This window comes from Myotis daubentonii, chromosome 3, assembly GCF_963259705.1.
Source record: "Myotis daubentonii chromosome 3, mMyoDau2.1, whole genome shotgun sequence".
NCBI classification, from domain to species: domain Eukaryota; kingdom Metazoa; phylum Chordata; class Mammalia; order Chiroptera; family Vespertilionidae; genus Myotis; species Myotis daubentonii.
In genome coordinates this window covers 182,542,538-182,557,772 of record NC_081842.1, presented here as the reverse complement: position 1 = coordinate 182,557,772, position 15,235 = coordinate 182,542,538, and the positions used below count along the sequence as shown (strand labels likewise).

Genomic DNA, 15,235 nt, shown 5'->3' with positions numbered 1-15,235 from the left:
ATGAGAGAGAATAATCGATTGGCTGCCTTCTACATGCCCCCACTGGGGATCAAGCTATGACCTCTTGGTTCATAGGTCAACACTCAACCATTGAGCCAGGCAATTTGTTTTTTATTTTAGAGAGAGAGGAAGGGAGCAGGAGGGAGAGAGAAACATGGATCAGTTGCCTCCTGCACATGCCCCGACCAGCATCGAACCCGCAACCTTCCAGAATATAGGACATCGCTCCAACCAACTGAGCCAGGGCAGATCTTTACTTTTTTAATACAGCCTTCTAAATAAAAATTTCTTGGTTATTTAACTTTATGTAAGACACTGTGATAGGCACAGGGCCATAGTAAGTGATCAAAAAATGTATATTATTAGCAGCTTTATTAAAAACTCCTTGAGAGCCGAAGCCGGTTTGGCTCAGTGGATAGAGCGTCGGCCTGCGGACTGAAGGGTCCCGGGTTCGATTCCGGTCGGGGGCATGTACTTGGGTACCGGGGATGTGCAGGAGGCAGCTGATCAATGTTTCTCTCTCATCGATGTTTCTAACTCTCTATCTCTCTCCTTTCCTCTCTGTGAAAAATCAATAAAATATATTTAAAAAAAAAACAAAAACAAAACTCCTTGAGGATTATACAGTATAAAGAGATATAGACATGCAAAAAAAACCCGAACAATGTTCATTTATTCAGTCAAAAAATATTTATCGAAAATCTACTACCTGCACTGTTCTGAGCCCTGAGGATATAGTCATGAACAAAAGCAACAAAACTCCTGTGGAATTTATATTCTAGTGAGGGAGAGAGACAATAAACACAATATACATCATAGGTAAGGAAAAAAATAGTGCTAAGAGGGCCATCCCTAAAATAATATGGGAGCCTAGGGCAATTCAATCAACTGAGCCCCCTACCCAATATATTCACACTTGAAAAGAGGCTGGCCCTAGCTGGTTTGGCTCAGTGAATAGAGCGTCAGCCTGTGGACTGAAAGGTCATGGGTTCGATTCTGGTCAAGGGCACATGCCCGGGTTGCGGGTTCAATCCCCAGTAGAGGGTGTGCAGGAGGCAGCTGATCAATGATTCTCTCCCATCATTGATGTTTCTCTCTCTCACCCTATCCCTTCCTCTCTGAAATCAATAAAAATATATTTTTAAAAAGAAAAACACATGACATGCCTGATGCCGGTAACATGGCTCGCGATCACTCCTGTCACCAGGAGCCCCCACAATACTGTGTAATACACTTAGATAATGCCTGCATCTTCATGGACAAGGCTCCAAAGAGACAAGGACAATTTATGGGGTCACATGTTTTTCATTGTATTGATATGTTATATTAACCTTTGATTCTTTTGCAGGTTTTGAATGTATGTTGGCTGTCCTGGAAGGGAGCTGTGTGGGGTGACCCCCAAAAGTAAAGGGTGTCTAGCTGGCAAGGGGGCAGGTGCCCAACTGGGCAGGAAAGGGTGCCCATCAGGTTTTGGACTCTGTTGAGAGACAGCTAACAGTTGGCAGCCTGTATACTGCCTTGCAGGCCTGAGTCACCATGCCCATGTCAGGGGTAGTGAAGCTGGAGGGAGCCTGTTTAGAATAGAAGGTCTGGGGCATAGTTATGCATAGGTAGAAGGTTTTATGCCAACAGTTACTGTTTTGTTTCAAATCCATGAAAAGGAAGTAGCAAGGAAAGTCAGAAAATCTTAGAGTAGATCAGTATGTTTTTCTCCTTATGTAATTCCTCCGAAATCTGGCAATGCTAAATAAGTACGTTTCTTTGCATAGATCCAATGAGACTGGTTCCTAATAATGGTTTTATTAACGGAAAACTTTGACTGGAGTATCATGTTTTAAAGAGCCCTCTCTGAGCTCTAAAGACTTGAAGCCACTAAGAATGCCATGAAGAAAGCCTGGTATCCTGCTTGGGAGCCCTGAAGATGGCTGGCGCTGGAGCGTCAGGCCCATGCCCTACCATCACTGGCAGTTGGTAAGAGTAGAAGGGGAGCAGTAAAGATGCCTCTGCATCCCTGCGGAACCCCCCCACACACACTCTGGGCCGCAACGAGTAGGAGGGCTACTGAGATGGGCCTTAAAGCCTGGAGCGTGGGCTCAGGTGGAGTTGCTACAGGTGAGGGATTCACCTAACTCAGCAGATACTGCAGGCAGACCTGATGGCAGCTGGATGGCTTGGCTTCCTGGCCCTACGGGGCACATTAAGGTTCAACCATGAAATTCCAGCAAAGGTAGTCAGTTACCATTCTTGTTGTGTTTATGCAAACATCAGGAATCTTGATTTGGTTTTTTATGATAACCATGGAGGAATTCTAAGAAGAAAGATCCTATTTCAATTGAAGTTATTAAATCTAAAATGGTTTCTTTCACTTCCACCGGACCATTTGTTAGCCTTATAGGGATAGTTCAGTTGATAGTTTTGGTGGAATAGAATTGCAGTCCGTCTCATGATTGAGCCAGAAGTTCCAAGACAAGGGGGGAATGAAAGGCTGCCGCCCGCCTCTCCGGGCGGTGCGGGGAGAGGAGTCTGGCCGCTGGGATCCCTCCGTGCCCGCCTCCCAGAGTGGGTCCGAGTGTCCGCGTGGTGGCCAGCGGTGGGCTGAGGGGTGGGGCCTGGCGGCGACCCACCGCGGGGGAGGTCCTGGGAGCGGAAGGCCTCACCGCCTCGCTCTTTCCTCCCTTCCCCCGTGGTCGGCTCCCTGCTTGCCCGCGCTGGGGCCGAGGGTCCCTGCGGCCCTCGGGGCCCGGTCGGGGGGACCGGTGCCTGCGTGGGCCGACCCCCGGGCCCCATGGGGGGGCATTGGCTCCCCGGCCCACAGCGGGAGCCCGGCGCAGGCTGCCCCACCCCACCCCCGGACCGGGCCGGTGCAGCAGCGGCGGCAGCGGAGTGGGGCGCGTGCCCAGGCTCGGGGAGGCTGCCATGCTGCAGTGCGCCAGCCCCATGGGCTGGGCCTGCTCCGAGCGGATGCCGCTCCTCCAGAGCTGGGCCGCTCCACCGGCCGCACCCCATTTGCTGGGCCTGTGCCGCCCAGATGCGCTGGAGTCCCGGTCTGCCCGCAGGCCAGCTGCGGGTGCTGTGCGGGGGGGCCATCCTGCCTTGTTGTGAGTTCGAGCGGCAGCAGCAGGAGCCGGACAAGGACTGCGCCCTCCATCTTGTCTTGGGTCCTCCATCTTGGGACAGAACCATGTGCTTCCTCACGGGAAGAAGCCGCTGCTAGCCACACCCAGGATTTCTCTGGATTAACCAATGATGATCAAGGGAAGTGCATGCCATCACTATGACCACATCCTGTACCGACTTGTGCCTGGCCAATCGGCGGGGCCCACAGTGCCCTCTCCTGCCCCCACTCCACCCCCCTTTAAAACCCCCTGTCCCATCAGGCCTCGCTCTCTCGGCCACTGGACTTTCCGCTGTGTTGGTGGGTCTGGTGAACGGGGAGCGCAGGCCGGCTTGCATAATAAAGGACTCTTTGCTTTTGCAAAAAAAAAAAGAAAAACACATGACATGCAGTTATTCGAGCTCTTGCCTCTCTCTTTGTATGTAGAGCAGACCCCCCTTCCTTAATTAATTAACATTTTTCATGACCCTGACTTGAAGACCCAGGGAAGAGCTGATGTTGCAGTACACACATCTAAAGGCCATCTGGTGGCCGAATTTCTTCTTCTAATTCTTTTTCTTTTTCTAACATAATTTTACAGAGAGAGGAGAGAGGGATAGAGAGATATAAACATCTATCTTCTCAGGCTGCCTCCTGCATGCTCCCCCACCCCCCACTGGGGATAGAGCCCGCTAGCTGGCATATGTCCTAACCAGGAATCGAACCAGTGACTTCTTGATTCATAGGCTGAAGCTTAACCACTGAGCCACTCCAGGCTAGAATTCCTTCTTGCCCAGTTGAGATCAGTCTTTGTTCTATTAAGGTCTTCAACTGGTTGATTGGTTGGGGCCCACATTGTAGAGAGCAATCTGCTTTACTCAAAGTCCTCCCATTTAAGTGTTAATCTCATCCAGAAACACCCACACAGAAACATCCAGAATAATGTCTGAGCTAATATCTGACCACTGTGGTCCAGTTAATAAGGCACATAAAATTAACTATCACAAATATATTTCATTAAAACTGTGTTGTGGGTCCAATTGTTTCTCCAAAAAGACATGTGCAAGTCCTATCTCCCCAGTACCTGTGAATGTGACCTTACTGGAGAAAGGGTCATTGCAGATGTAATTATTTAAGATGAAGTCACTCTGGAGTAGGGTGGGCCCGTAATTCAATATGCTTGATATCCTTATAAAAAGATAAACACACACACACAGAAACATATGCACAGAGGAAAGATGATGTGAAGACAAAGAATGCCATATGATGACAGAGACAGAGATCGGAACTATGGTGCCATAAGCCAAGGAATGCCAAAGACTGCAAGCAATACCAGAAGCTAAGAGAAAGGTAAGAACAAACCCTGCCAATACCTTGATTTCCGACTTCTAGCCTTCAGAACTGTGAGAGAATACATTTCTATTGTTTAAGCCATCAGGTTTGCAGAACTTTATTACAGCAACCTTAAGAAACTAATATAGACTACACAGACAAAATATGATCTCATATCATTTCTTTCCTGTGTGTTTATCAAGTTGTAATAAAGTTAGGTTCATTTCTATTTGTTGTCAATGTTTTATAATTGCTTTTTTATTTTAATTTTTGGCTATATTAGTTATTTATGTTTACAAAGTCAACCTATATAATAAAGTATAGCTTCCCCCCAATCTGTCCCATCCTGTTCCTTTACCATTCAAAATACTTACAAAAAATAATACCAATAATGGGTGTCTCTGGAAAGTAAGATTATGTATTTCTTAACTCTTCTCTGAGGATTTCAAATCAGGACCAAATAAAATGAAAAGAAAAAGAATAAAGTGATTTGTCCTGCAGGGCCCAGTTCAAGTTCCGTGACCTCAGTGAAACCTGCCCATAAGTACTTTCTCTTTTTCTGAACTTATACATTGTTTACTGACTATACTGCTCACTTAATTCTTTGCATCAATAAATCAATCAATAAATTTAAAAATTAATGCACTGAGATAGGAAGGGCATCTTATTAGATGCTGTGGGGAATACAATGTATTACCAATTAAGTTTTCATGCACAGCCACTTCCTTGATTAAGCTATATATTAAAAGAAAAGCTTTCTTATATCCTCCATGGTAGCCATTACTGCTGACCGATCATACCAAGTTCCTTTGTACAAAATGTTAAAGAGAAAATAAAAACTGAAACAGGTTGATGCAAATCCCTTAAATAAAGTACATCAGTGGCAACTTTATTTTAAAATAAATACATTGTTAAGAAACATACAAAAGCATTTTGTTATACTTATTATGAAAGATTTGAGACTGCTATTCCCTCTGCAGAAACGCTATACACAGATGCAAAATGATCAAAGGCTGATGTAATAATGAATCTCAAGTAAGTGGCATGGCCATCATTTGCCTGTAGGGGAAAAATCAATAAGAATGCTCTTAGCAGTTCTAATTAACTGTTAAGCAGTTAGCAGAAAAAAGGGTTTGATGCAGGAGTATAGTCTAAATATATAACAATTTACAAGATAATATTCAGAAGAGAAGCCAGCCCCATATAACAGTACAGTCATTCTAGTGTGTATTAGCTAAATAACAGCCTTGGTTTGATGTAAAATGGCTGATGGAGCTAAAAATTACAACTGTATATTTATTTTCTTTTTAAAAAAGTATTTTTATTGATTTCAGAGAGGAAGGGAGAGGGAGAGAGAGAAACATCAATGATGAGAGAGAATCATTCATCGGCTGCCTCCTACATGCCATGCCCCACAAGGAAGATCAAGCCCGCAACCCGGGCATGTGCCCTGACCAGGAATCGAACTGTGACCTCCTGGTTTATAGGTTGATGCTCAACCACTGAGCTACACTGGCCAGGCTACAACTGTACATTTCTGATCAATTTTTTCAAAGTGTTTTTCTAAAGTATTTTTCATAACAAAACATTTCTTTTGGTTAAAGATGCCTCAGAATATGATACCCTGAAACATCACTATACTTTTACATTTATGTAATTTTTCAGGAAAGCAATTTGGCAATATATTAAAAAGCTATAAATATGTCTTTATCTTTCAACCTAGTAATTTCATTCTCTGAAATCTAATCTTGTGAAATAATTAAAAAGGTGAAGATCGTGGTAGTGGGAACATGCATAAGATGTTCCTTGTGGTAGTACTTATGACAGAGGAAAAAGGAAATTAGTTAGCATTTGCCTATTTGCATATGTTTAATCTTAAAATTATGAAGCTTGTATATCGTAAGTTTTAAAAATGATACAAAATTGTTCATACATTACTATTATAACTATATGCGAAGCACATGGTTGATAACTAGAAGAAAATAGATATAGAAAAAGCTGTTATGACAGGGTGATAAAATGATGAGTGATATTCAGCCTCCCAACCCCCTTATTATTTTCCAAATGTTCTATAATGATGTGAGCTTCTCTGATCCTTAGAGGGTCCTGAAACAAAATATTCAGCAGAGACTTACTAATCATAACCTGTTGGTAAAGATGGATAAAAATAGGAAGATCAAATTCAGTCTAATAGTTTTTTAGCTCCCCCTGCCCCCCAACTCACCTTCCCACTCATTGGGCACATTTGGGTGGTAAAGAAAAGAATGAATAGGATTCAAAAACATCCTGGAGACTCTTTTGAAGTACAGGTTTCATAGCAGCTCCCAACAAGTTGTGAAAAAGGAAATTTAATGGACAAGGTACCACTTTAACTATCATTTCAAGAAACCTTAATTAAACAAACACTGCCACCTTTAAAAACACACACACACACATTGCCTTTGGCCAGATCGCTCAGTTGTTTGGAGCGTGTCGTACATACACCAAAGGTTGTGGGTTTGATTTTAGGTCAGGGGGTTCGATCCTTGTTTGGGGTGCATATGGGAAGCAACCAATCGGTGTTTCTCTTTCTCTTCCTTTATCTCTAAAAATCAATAAAAAAATAACAACACATATCCTTGGGAGAAGATAAAACACACAAACACATACTCACTTTTTCCACGTTTTTGTGTTTGTCTAAACCCAGAGCCTGACAAACTGGCAGGAACAGAGAAACTCCTGATGCGGCAGTACTTCCTCATCAATGGGCATTCGTTCCACTTGACAAGCAAAGCTCAATGGAATGCTGTCGACAAATGCTTGTTTCCACCCCATCTCTCTTTGGTTTATTTGTTGCTGATCCTATGCTCCAGTTCCCCTTATCTGAATCTCCCTTGTCCTTTCATGCTTAAATTAACATTCAGCTTTGGCATCTCAACCTTTTATGATTCCTACTCTAAAAGGCCTACAGAATCAAATGAAAGAAAGCAAAGCAAGTAAATACTTCCAATTTAAAAAATGAACACAGTTAAAACAAAAACAAGTGAATTCTGGCCCTAGCTGGTTTGGCTCAGTGGATACAGTGTCAGCCTGTGGACTGAAGGGTCCTAGGTTCAATACCTGTCAAAGGCACATGCTTGGGTTGCAGGCTTGATCCCCAGTGGGGGATGTGCAGGAGGCAGCCAATCAATGATTTTCTCTCATCATTGATGTTTCTATCTCTCTTTCCCTTTCCCTTCCTCTCTGAAATCAATAAAAATATATATTTTTTAAAAGTGAATAATTCATGCCCTAGCTGGTTTGACTCAGTGGATAGAGTGTCAGCCTGCAGACAGAAGGGTCCCAGGTTCAATTCCAGTCAAGGGCACATGCCTGAGTTGTGGGCTCGATCCCCAGTAGGGGGCGTGCAGGAGGCAGCCAATCAAAGATTCTCTCTCATCATTGATGTTTCTCTCTCTCTCTCCCTCTCTCTTCTTCTCTGAAACCAATAAAAAATATATTTAAAAGTGAATAATTCTGTTTTATTCTTGCTGTAATCCTATCTATGATAGATAAAAGCCTAATTTATAAATGCTACCTTTAGACTATAATATTATTGAGAATAACCTCTGTTTATTGATTAAGTACAGAACCTATACTATCATGAGAGTATTTATTAACTTTATTACTATAGAAATAGGTTTAAAACTTAAACATATTGTGCTGGCTAAAGATGATATTTATCTCTACAGAGTATATTTACTTACCATAATTTCTTCATTTTGAAGCTGCCCCTCTGTGTGTACTAGATCTAAAACATAAATTTAACAGAAATGAGTTAGGGCTTAAAAGACATGAGGATAGCTACTGAAATTTATGTTCAGCAAAACATTATATGTGGTAAACTATAGTTAAACCAGATTTACCAGTGTGTTGGGGTTAAAATTTAATATACAGATAGAGATATTTGACATAAAAGATATGAAAAATAAACTGCTTATGAGCTATAAAATATATCTAGTGAATAAAAACATAAGGCAATCCAAATGTAAATCATAGTAAAGAAATATAAAGTAAGGAATTGATAAACTGTGAAAATCCCTTTTAAGGATCAAGCTACTAACAGCAATTGCAGGCCTGAAAGGAGGCATTTTATTGTTCCCATGGGCAACAACTAAAGCTCAGTTTCTCACAATAAATTTTTACTATAATGCAGAATTATGCTACCCTTGAATCGATTTTTTCTGGTATCCAACTTTAGAAAACCTTTACTCATATAATTTTAGGACAGATTAATTTGGTCATAAGATAATCATATCAAACATTATTTTGGAACCATGAAATATTTGATATAATAAAAATATTAAGATTATGTAGAAATTAATTTTATTTGTATTAAAATAGTGTACATAATTTTAAAAGGCACATAGTATACAAAGGGAAGTCTCTGGGAAGTAAGATTATGTATTGCTTGAAATAAGCCAGTCAATGAAGGAAAAATACCACATGATGTCACTCATTTCTGGATAATAAAGACCATTATAAACTTATGAACAAAAATAGATACAGAGGCAGAGCTGCCTCGAACAGACTGTCAAACTACAGCAGGAAGGTCGGGGAGGGTGGTAGGGCAGGAGGGGGGTGGGTAAGAGATCAACCAAAGGACTTGTATGCATGCATATAAGCATAACCAATGGACATAAGACACTGGGGGGTAGGGGAGGCCAGGGGATTGTCATGGGGGGGGGGGGGGAGGGGGTGGAAAAAGGAGACATATGTAATATTTTTTGTAATACTTTAAGCAATAAAAAAAAAAGATTATGTATTGCTTTCTGTTTCTTAACCTTTTTCTGGGGCAATGAAAATTAGTAATCCCCTGCTTGTCCTCTCCTTAATCCTACAGTCCTGCTCCCTCCAGGTAAATGTTTTCAACTCTTAAAGCTATTTTTCCTGAAATTATATTGTTTATATTTCTTTTCTTGACTTAACAATTTTTTACTGACTTTATATTATGATGGGTGAAAATTTAAACTAATATCCTCTTCTTCCTCCTCTGGCAACTTTCCCCTCCTGTCATCCTCTCAATTTTGAAATCAGTATTTGATGGCAAAATTAGTCTCTATACATGTTATTTGCTGCTGAAATAAATAACAAATTATGATCACATTTTCTTATTTAACTCCTCCCTGACCAGAAGTTAATAATAACCTCTTATTTCATTTGCTTAGTTTTTTAAATTATGAAACATTGGACATTTTCAAACAAACATAAAAGAAGACAGAACATAACTCCTATATATAACTCATCATTTAGATTTTACATTTACTAATATTTTTCCATACTTGATTTAATTTTTTTGCTAAAATTTTTAAAGCAAGTCTAATACATCATGATATTCCACTTCCAAATATTCGATTATACATCTCTAAATAATGATATTTTCTTATATAACCACAATACCATTATTATACTAACATTTAAAATAATGCTTTAGCCGAAACCGGTTTGGCTCAGTGGATAGAGCGTCGGCCTGCGGACTGAAAGGTCCCAGGTTCGATTCCGGTCAAGGGCATGTACCTGGGTTGCGGGCACATCCCCGGTGGGAGATGTGCAGGAGGCGGCTGATCGATGTTTCTCTCTCATCGATGCTTCTGACTCTCTATCTCTCTCCCTTCCTCTCTGTAAAAAATGAATAAAATATATTAAAAAAAAAAAAGCTAAAAAAATAAATAAATAATGCTTTAATATCATATGGTACTCAGTCTATATGCAAATTTCCCCACCGATGCAAAAATGTCTTTTTATAGTTGATTTATTGAAATCAGAATTCTCTTTTAAACTTGAACTGCTTTCCCTCCCACATACACATTTTTCCTCCATGCCATTGACTTATCGAAGAGACCAGGTCAATTGTCCTGTAGAATGCCCCACATTTTATCATCTTGCCTCCTCATGGTTTCATTTAATTTGTTCCTCTATCCTGCATATTTCCTATAGCTTGGAAATATAAGCTAAAGGCTTGATTACATTCAGGGTTTGAGGTCTTCATCACATGTGTGGTGATCTTTGGCTGTCTTTTGTTATTTATGAACTAGGGGCCCGGTGCACGAAATTTGTGCACTGGGTGGTGGTGGGGGGAGTGTCCCTCAGTCCAGCCTGCCCTCTCTCACATACTGGGAGCCCTCAGGCATTGACCCCCATCACCCTCCAATCGCAGGATCGGCCCCTTGCCCAGGCCTGACGCCTCTGGCCTAGGCGTCCGGCCCGAGCAGCGGGGACCCGCAGCTGCAGTGGCCCCACGATCGTGGGCTTCGCTTTAGGCCCAGGCAAGGGACCCCTAGCTCCCGGGACTGCCAGCTTCGACCATGCCCAGCTCCCATTGCTGGCTCCACCCCTACTTCCTGCTATCACTGGCCAGGGCGGAAAAGGCGCCTGATTCTCTGATCATGGCTGGGGGGCAGGGCAAAGGCGGCCCCAGGGCCGCCTTTGCCCTGCCCCCCAGCTCTTAGCTCCTCCCTGGGTTTCCGATCACTGTCAGTGGCAGGGGGCTTCTTCCTGCTTTCCCTTTCGCCTCCCTGCATTGTGCCTACATATGCAAATTAACCGCCATCTTGTTGGCAGTTAACTGCCAATCTTGGTTGGCAGTTAATTTGCATATAGCCCTGATTAGCCAATGAAAAGGGTAGCTCGTACGCCAATTACCATTTTTCTCTTTTATTAGTGTTGATACATCATTTGAAAACTATGTGCATGAGCCAGGCTTGTTGACTAGTGGAGCTCAACAGGGTGACCAGGAATGAGCTAGTCTTTGTCAACATCCATAGATCTTTTTTCTGGGGCCATTCAGTTTCTCCAAAGATGAATTCTCCCATCTCCTGGCTGGGGCTATATTCTTGGTTGCTTCATAAATAGCAGAGCATAGGAGGAGTTCCCACTATTCAATATGCAGGCTTCCACCTAAATTCCTGTTTTAAACTCCATGTCTCATGAAATGTCTCTACTATGCCTGGTTTCCCTTGGTTCTGAGCCTCAACATTCAATGTTCCTTGGGGAGGTACAATCATTCCTTGCAGGTGGTTTATGGGAGGAAGGAGTGGTCACCTGGCTTCTGGGGTAGGAGAAAGTACCTAGGGTCCAACTACTTTGTATATAGATGTTCAACTAATGGCCCCTCTTTTCTGGCTCATGCCTCACTCGCATTTTCTATGTTACCATTTCCCTTCAAGTCCTAGAAGTTTTTTGGGTTCTGTTAGGCAAATTGGCTTGCTTCTCATTAATTTTCTCTTTGGCAGGCATTTAGGTTATAACTTATTCCATTCAGCTATAGAAGTTCTCCATCGGTATTCTCTCTTCCATAACATATCCTATCTAATAAAAGACAAACAGGGTAATTGACCATACCTTCCCTAAGCTTCCCATTGGCTAATCAGGGTATTATGCAAATTAAGTGCCAAGAAAGATGGCGGTTAATTTGCATAGGTAGGCGCAATGATGGGAGGCAAAAGGGGAAGGACAGAAGAATGGTAATCGGAAACCCAGGTGGCAGGCAAGAGCTGGAGAACCTGGCGCCTTTGCCCGCCCCCCAGCCAGTGATTGCAATCGGAAAGCCGGGCCACAGGCAAGGCGGCACCCCGGGACCCAGGAGCCACCTTGCCTGTGGCCCGTGATCCTGATCGCGAAGGCTTGGAGGCGGCTCCGGCCGGAACAGACACGGACAGGGACAGGGGGCTGGCCTGTAGCCTCCGCAGCTGAGCGCAGACCTGGAGAGGAGACGGCGGGCCTGCCTCCCGCAGAAGCAGTGCGGGTCCCTTCCGCCTCCCATGGAATCTGCACGAGTCCCTCCACGCTCCAGCAGAAGTGGCGTGACTCCCTCCCACCTCCCAAGGAATCAGCGGCTCCCTCCTGCCTCTGGTGGAAGCAGCGCAGCTCGGGGCGGTGCACTGCGGTTCCTGCCAGCTCCCGCAGAAGCAGTGGGCAGCCTACTGCGCAATATTGTGCAATGGGCTACTAGTGTGTGTGTGTGTGTGTGTGTGTGTGTGTGTGTGTGTGTATAATATATTTTTATTGATTTCAGAGAGGAAGGGAGAGGGAGAGATAGAAACATCAATGATGTGAGAATCATTGATTGGCTGCCTCCTGCAGCCCCCTATTGGGAATCAGGCCTGCAACCCGGGCATGTGCCCTTGACCAGAATCAAACTCAGGACCCTTCAGTCTGCAGGCCAATGCTCTATCCACTGAGCCAAACCAGCTAAGGCTCTTTCATAATATATATTGATCTCTCACATCTGCTTTGGTCTCCTAGTTTTTTGTTTGTTTATTTTTTGTCATTCTAGGTTTATGCCTCCTTTTATTCCTTTACTATTATTTGCATGTTATTTTGTGAAGGAATGGAGATAGACACATGAAGGCAATATGTATTTAACTAGAGGCTACCAATTCTGCTGGAAAGACAAAACTAATTTTGTTCATAAAAACCGTAAGTGGTAAAAACCATAGGTATCATCTCCATTTTTCAGATAAGGATTCACAAACTCAGAAAAATTAAGTAACATGTTAACAGTTACATACCCAATAAGTAAAGAAGCAGTCTTGTATTGAAACCTGGGTCTTTCTAGGCTCTAAATATGTCACAAGAATCATTCAGGTGATCATTTTTCATCTAACTGTAGATGAAGTACAGAGTCAAAGGACAATTCTCCCCTCCATCATGCCCAGAACAATGCTGGTGAAACAAGCACATACCTCTTTCAATCCACTGCTCAAAACTGTCTGGCTCCTTAGATGTGCTCTTTTCAATTTGCAAGGTCCGTACTAACATTGTAAATAAACAAAACATATAAAGGATTAATTATCGAACTGATTCTTTGTTGTTGTTCCTATATTCCTTTTATCCTCTGAGACTGTCAGGCTTTGGTGGCAATGCACAAAGAACTGGGATTAGGAAGACCATCTTCTGAAAATCATTTACTCTTTTTCTGTATGTCCCTATGGGGAAATGCAATCTTGTGTCACTATAATCTATAATCTTACAAATATTTGCAAACATATAACACAGCTTTGGAGCCTTTTTGAATTTGGTATCATCCAGATTTTTTTGTATATTGGTATTAATAGTAGTAATAGCATTAGTAGTCTTGGGCATACGTCTTTACCTTTAAGGAGAACCTACTATGAGTCAGGTATATTTACCTCATTTACTCTTTACTATAATCCTATGAAAAAAGTAATATTAACCTACTTTACTGATAAGGATACAAGCTTAGAGAAATTGGGCAACTTAGAGAAGTCAGGCAAAGTGTTCAATGATAAAGAATTAGTAAGTGCCAGAACTAAAATTCAAACGTTTGGTCTGTCTGACTCCAGAGCCTCTACAATTAATGACAGGAGAAAGACTTAACAGGAATGCAGTCATCTTCCTTCTGCACTGTTTTTTCTCCATCACCCCTAACCCAGTTCCAGCTACCTCAGATCCATTCTTCCCCTTCTGTGTTCTGTGCCCTGGGGGGATAATCCCCACGGACTGCATCTCTGGGACTCACTTGCTCACTGGTTACGGGTCATCTGGCCAATGGGTGGCACTGAGAGGAAATTGGAGGGCAGTGGGGAAGTGAGATCAGGCTGTTTCTTTCTCCACTCCCTTCCTGCTTCAGTGCCGTGTCTTGACAGTGGTTGTGTTCCTTCATGATTACAACTCCTGCCAGGCAAGCTCCAACCTTTACTGGGCTCCAAAACCAAAACACTATTTCCTTCCCTGAGCTCAGGGGTGGCAATGGCATCCTGCTGTAGCCAGTTTCTGGGTGTCTCACATCCCTGGTTTAGTCTCTGGAGCCAGAACATAATTTTGTAAGTAGACCCATCAATAAAGTCTCTTCATTTGAACCATCTGGAGTGTATTCTGTTTCCTGCCATGATTCTGTCTGATATACTTTATCCTTACATATACATAAAGACAGGATTAGGATGATATTCTAATGGGAGATTCTCCTTCTAAATCCATCAGAAAATGTCATTTTTAATGTAAGAATCAAAATTAGCCAATGCAAATAATCAGGGTTATCAGATTTCCAGAAAGAATTTAACAGAGAACCCCAAGCCAAACAATCTGTAATAAATATGTCAAGAAATCTAGCGTTCTGGCAAGCTGGCTTCTTATGTTCATAATAGGCTCTTTTGCCAAAGACTTTCACATAGTAAATTGCATGGAAATTATTATTTGCTTTGGAAGGGTTTCAAATTTGCAGTTTCATAGAGTCTAACTGTAATCAAGACAGTTAACCCATACACCCAACTCTCCTACCTAGCAATAAAGCTGGATTCCATGCTGCATAGAAAAATTTTGCCAAAAATTAATATGTGTCCTCTGCCTATGGAAAAATTAAAAGACGATGAAAATTAATGTATGAATTGCTTACCAAAGCAACTTTGGATTACAAGCCTTTCAATTCTTACACGTTTGTGAAAACAAATAATGAACTCTTGGGGAAACATTCCTGTGGTGGTCCAAAATGTTTCTGGGTTCCTATTGTTAATTAAAAAAAGAGAGAGAGAAATAGCCAAATAAAAATTAAACATTCACAACATTCTAGTGAATAAGTATTCAAAAAAAAAAAGACCTATGGATTCTTGCAATCCCTTTCTAACTACTCATTTTGCCTCTAATTTCTCCCTACTTTTAATAATTCTTTACTACTACCAGATATATTATTTAAAAACATAGAATTTATGTCACTCTTGTCTAAAGCCTCCAGTGGCCTCTTGTTGCCTATAAATCTAAATGCCTTACTATGTTATCTTATGACTCTAAATAATAATCTGGTCTTCCATCATTAAAGTATCATATCCTCATCCT

The 15,235-nt window shown here is 42.1% G+C and overlaps 1 protein-coding gene across 8 annotated transcripts in view; it reads right to left on the bottom strand.

The window, feature by feature from the left end:
* IFT25 (intraflagellar transport 25) overlaps positions 1 to 15,235 on the bottom strand; it is a 52,700-nt gene that overhangs the window by 23,218 nt on the left and 14,247 nt on the right. For 7 of the 8 annotated variants that reach the window (XM_059689497.1, XM_059689504.1, XM_059689499.1 and 4 more), the window contains 4 exons: positions 14,799 to 14,905; positions 13,129 to 13,197; positions 8,152 to 8,195; positions 5,295 to 5,485 (listed from right to left, as the gene is read on the bottom strand). In XM_059689497.1, coding sequence (XP_059545480.1) covers positions 5,372 to 5,485; positions 8,152 to 8,195; positions 13,129 to 13,197; positions 14,799 to 14,905 — 334 coding nt within the window. In that variant the 3' untranslated portion in view covers positions 5,295 to 5,371. Of the gene's footprint in view, positions 1 to 5,294; positions 5,486 to 8,151; positions 8,196 to 13,128; positions 13,198 to 14,798; positions 14,906 to 15,235 lie in introns of those variants that run through there. The other variant, XM_059689496.1, reaches the window with a different exon arrangement.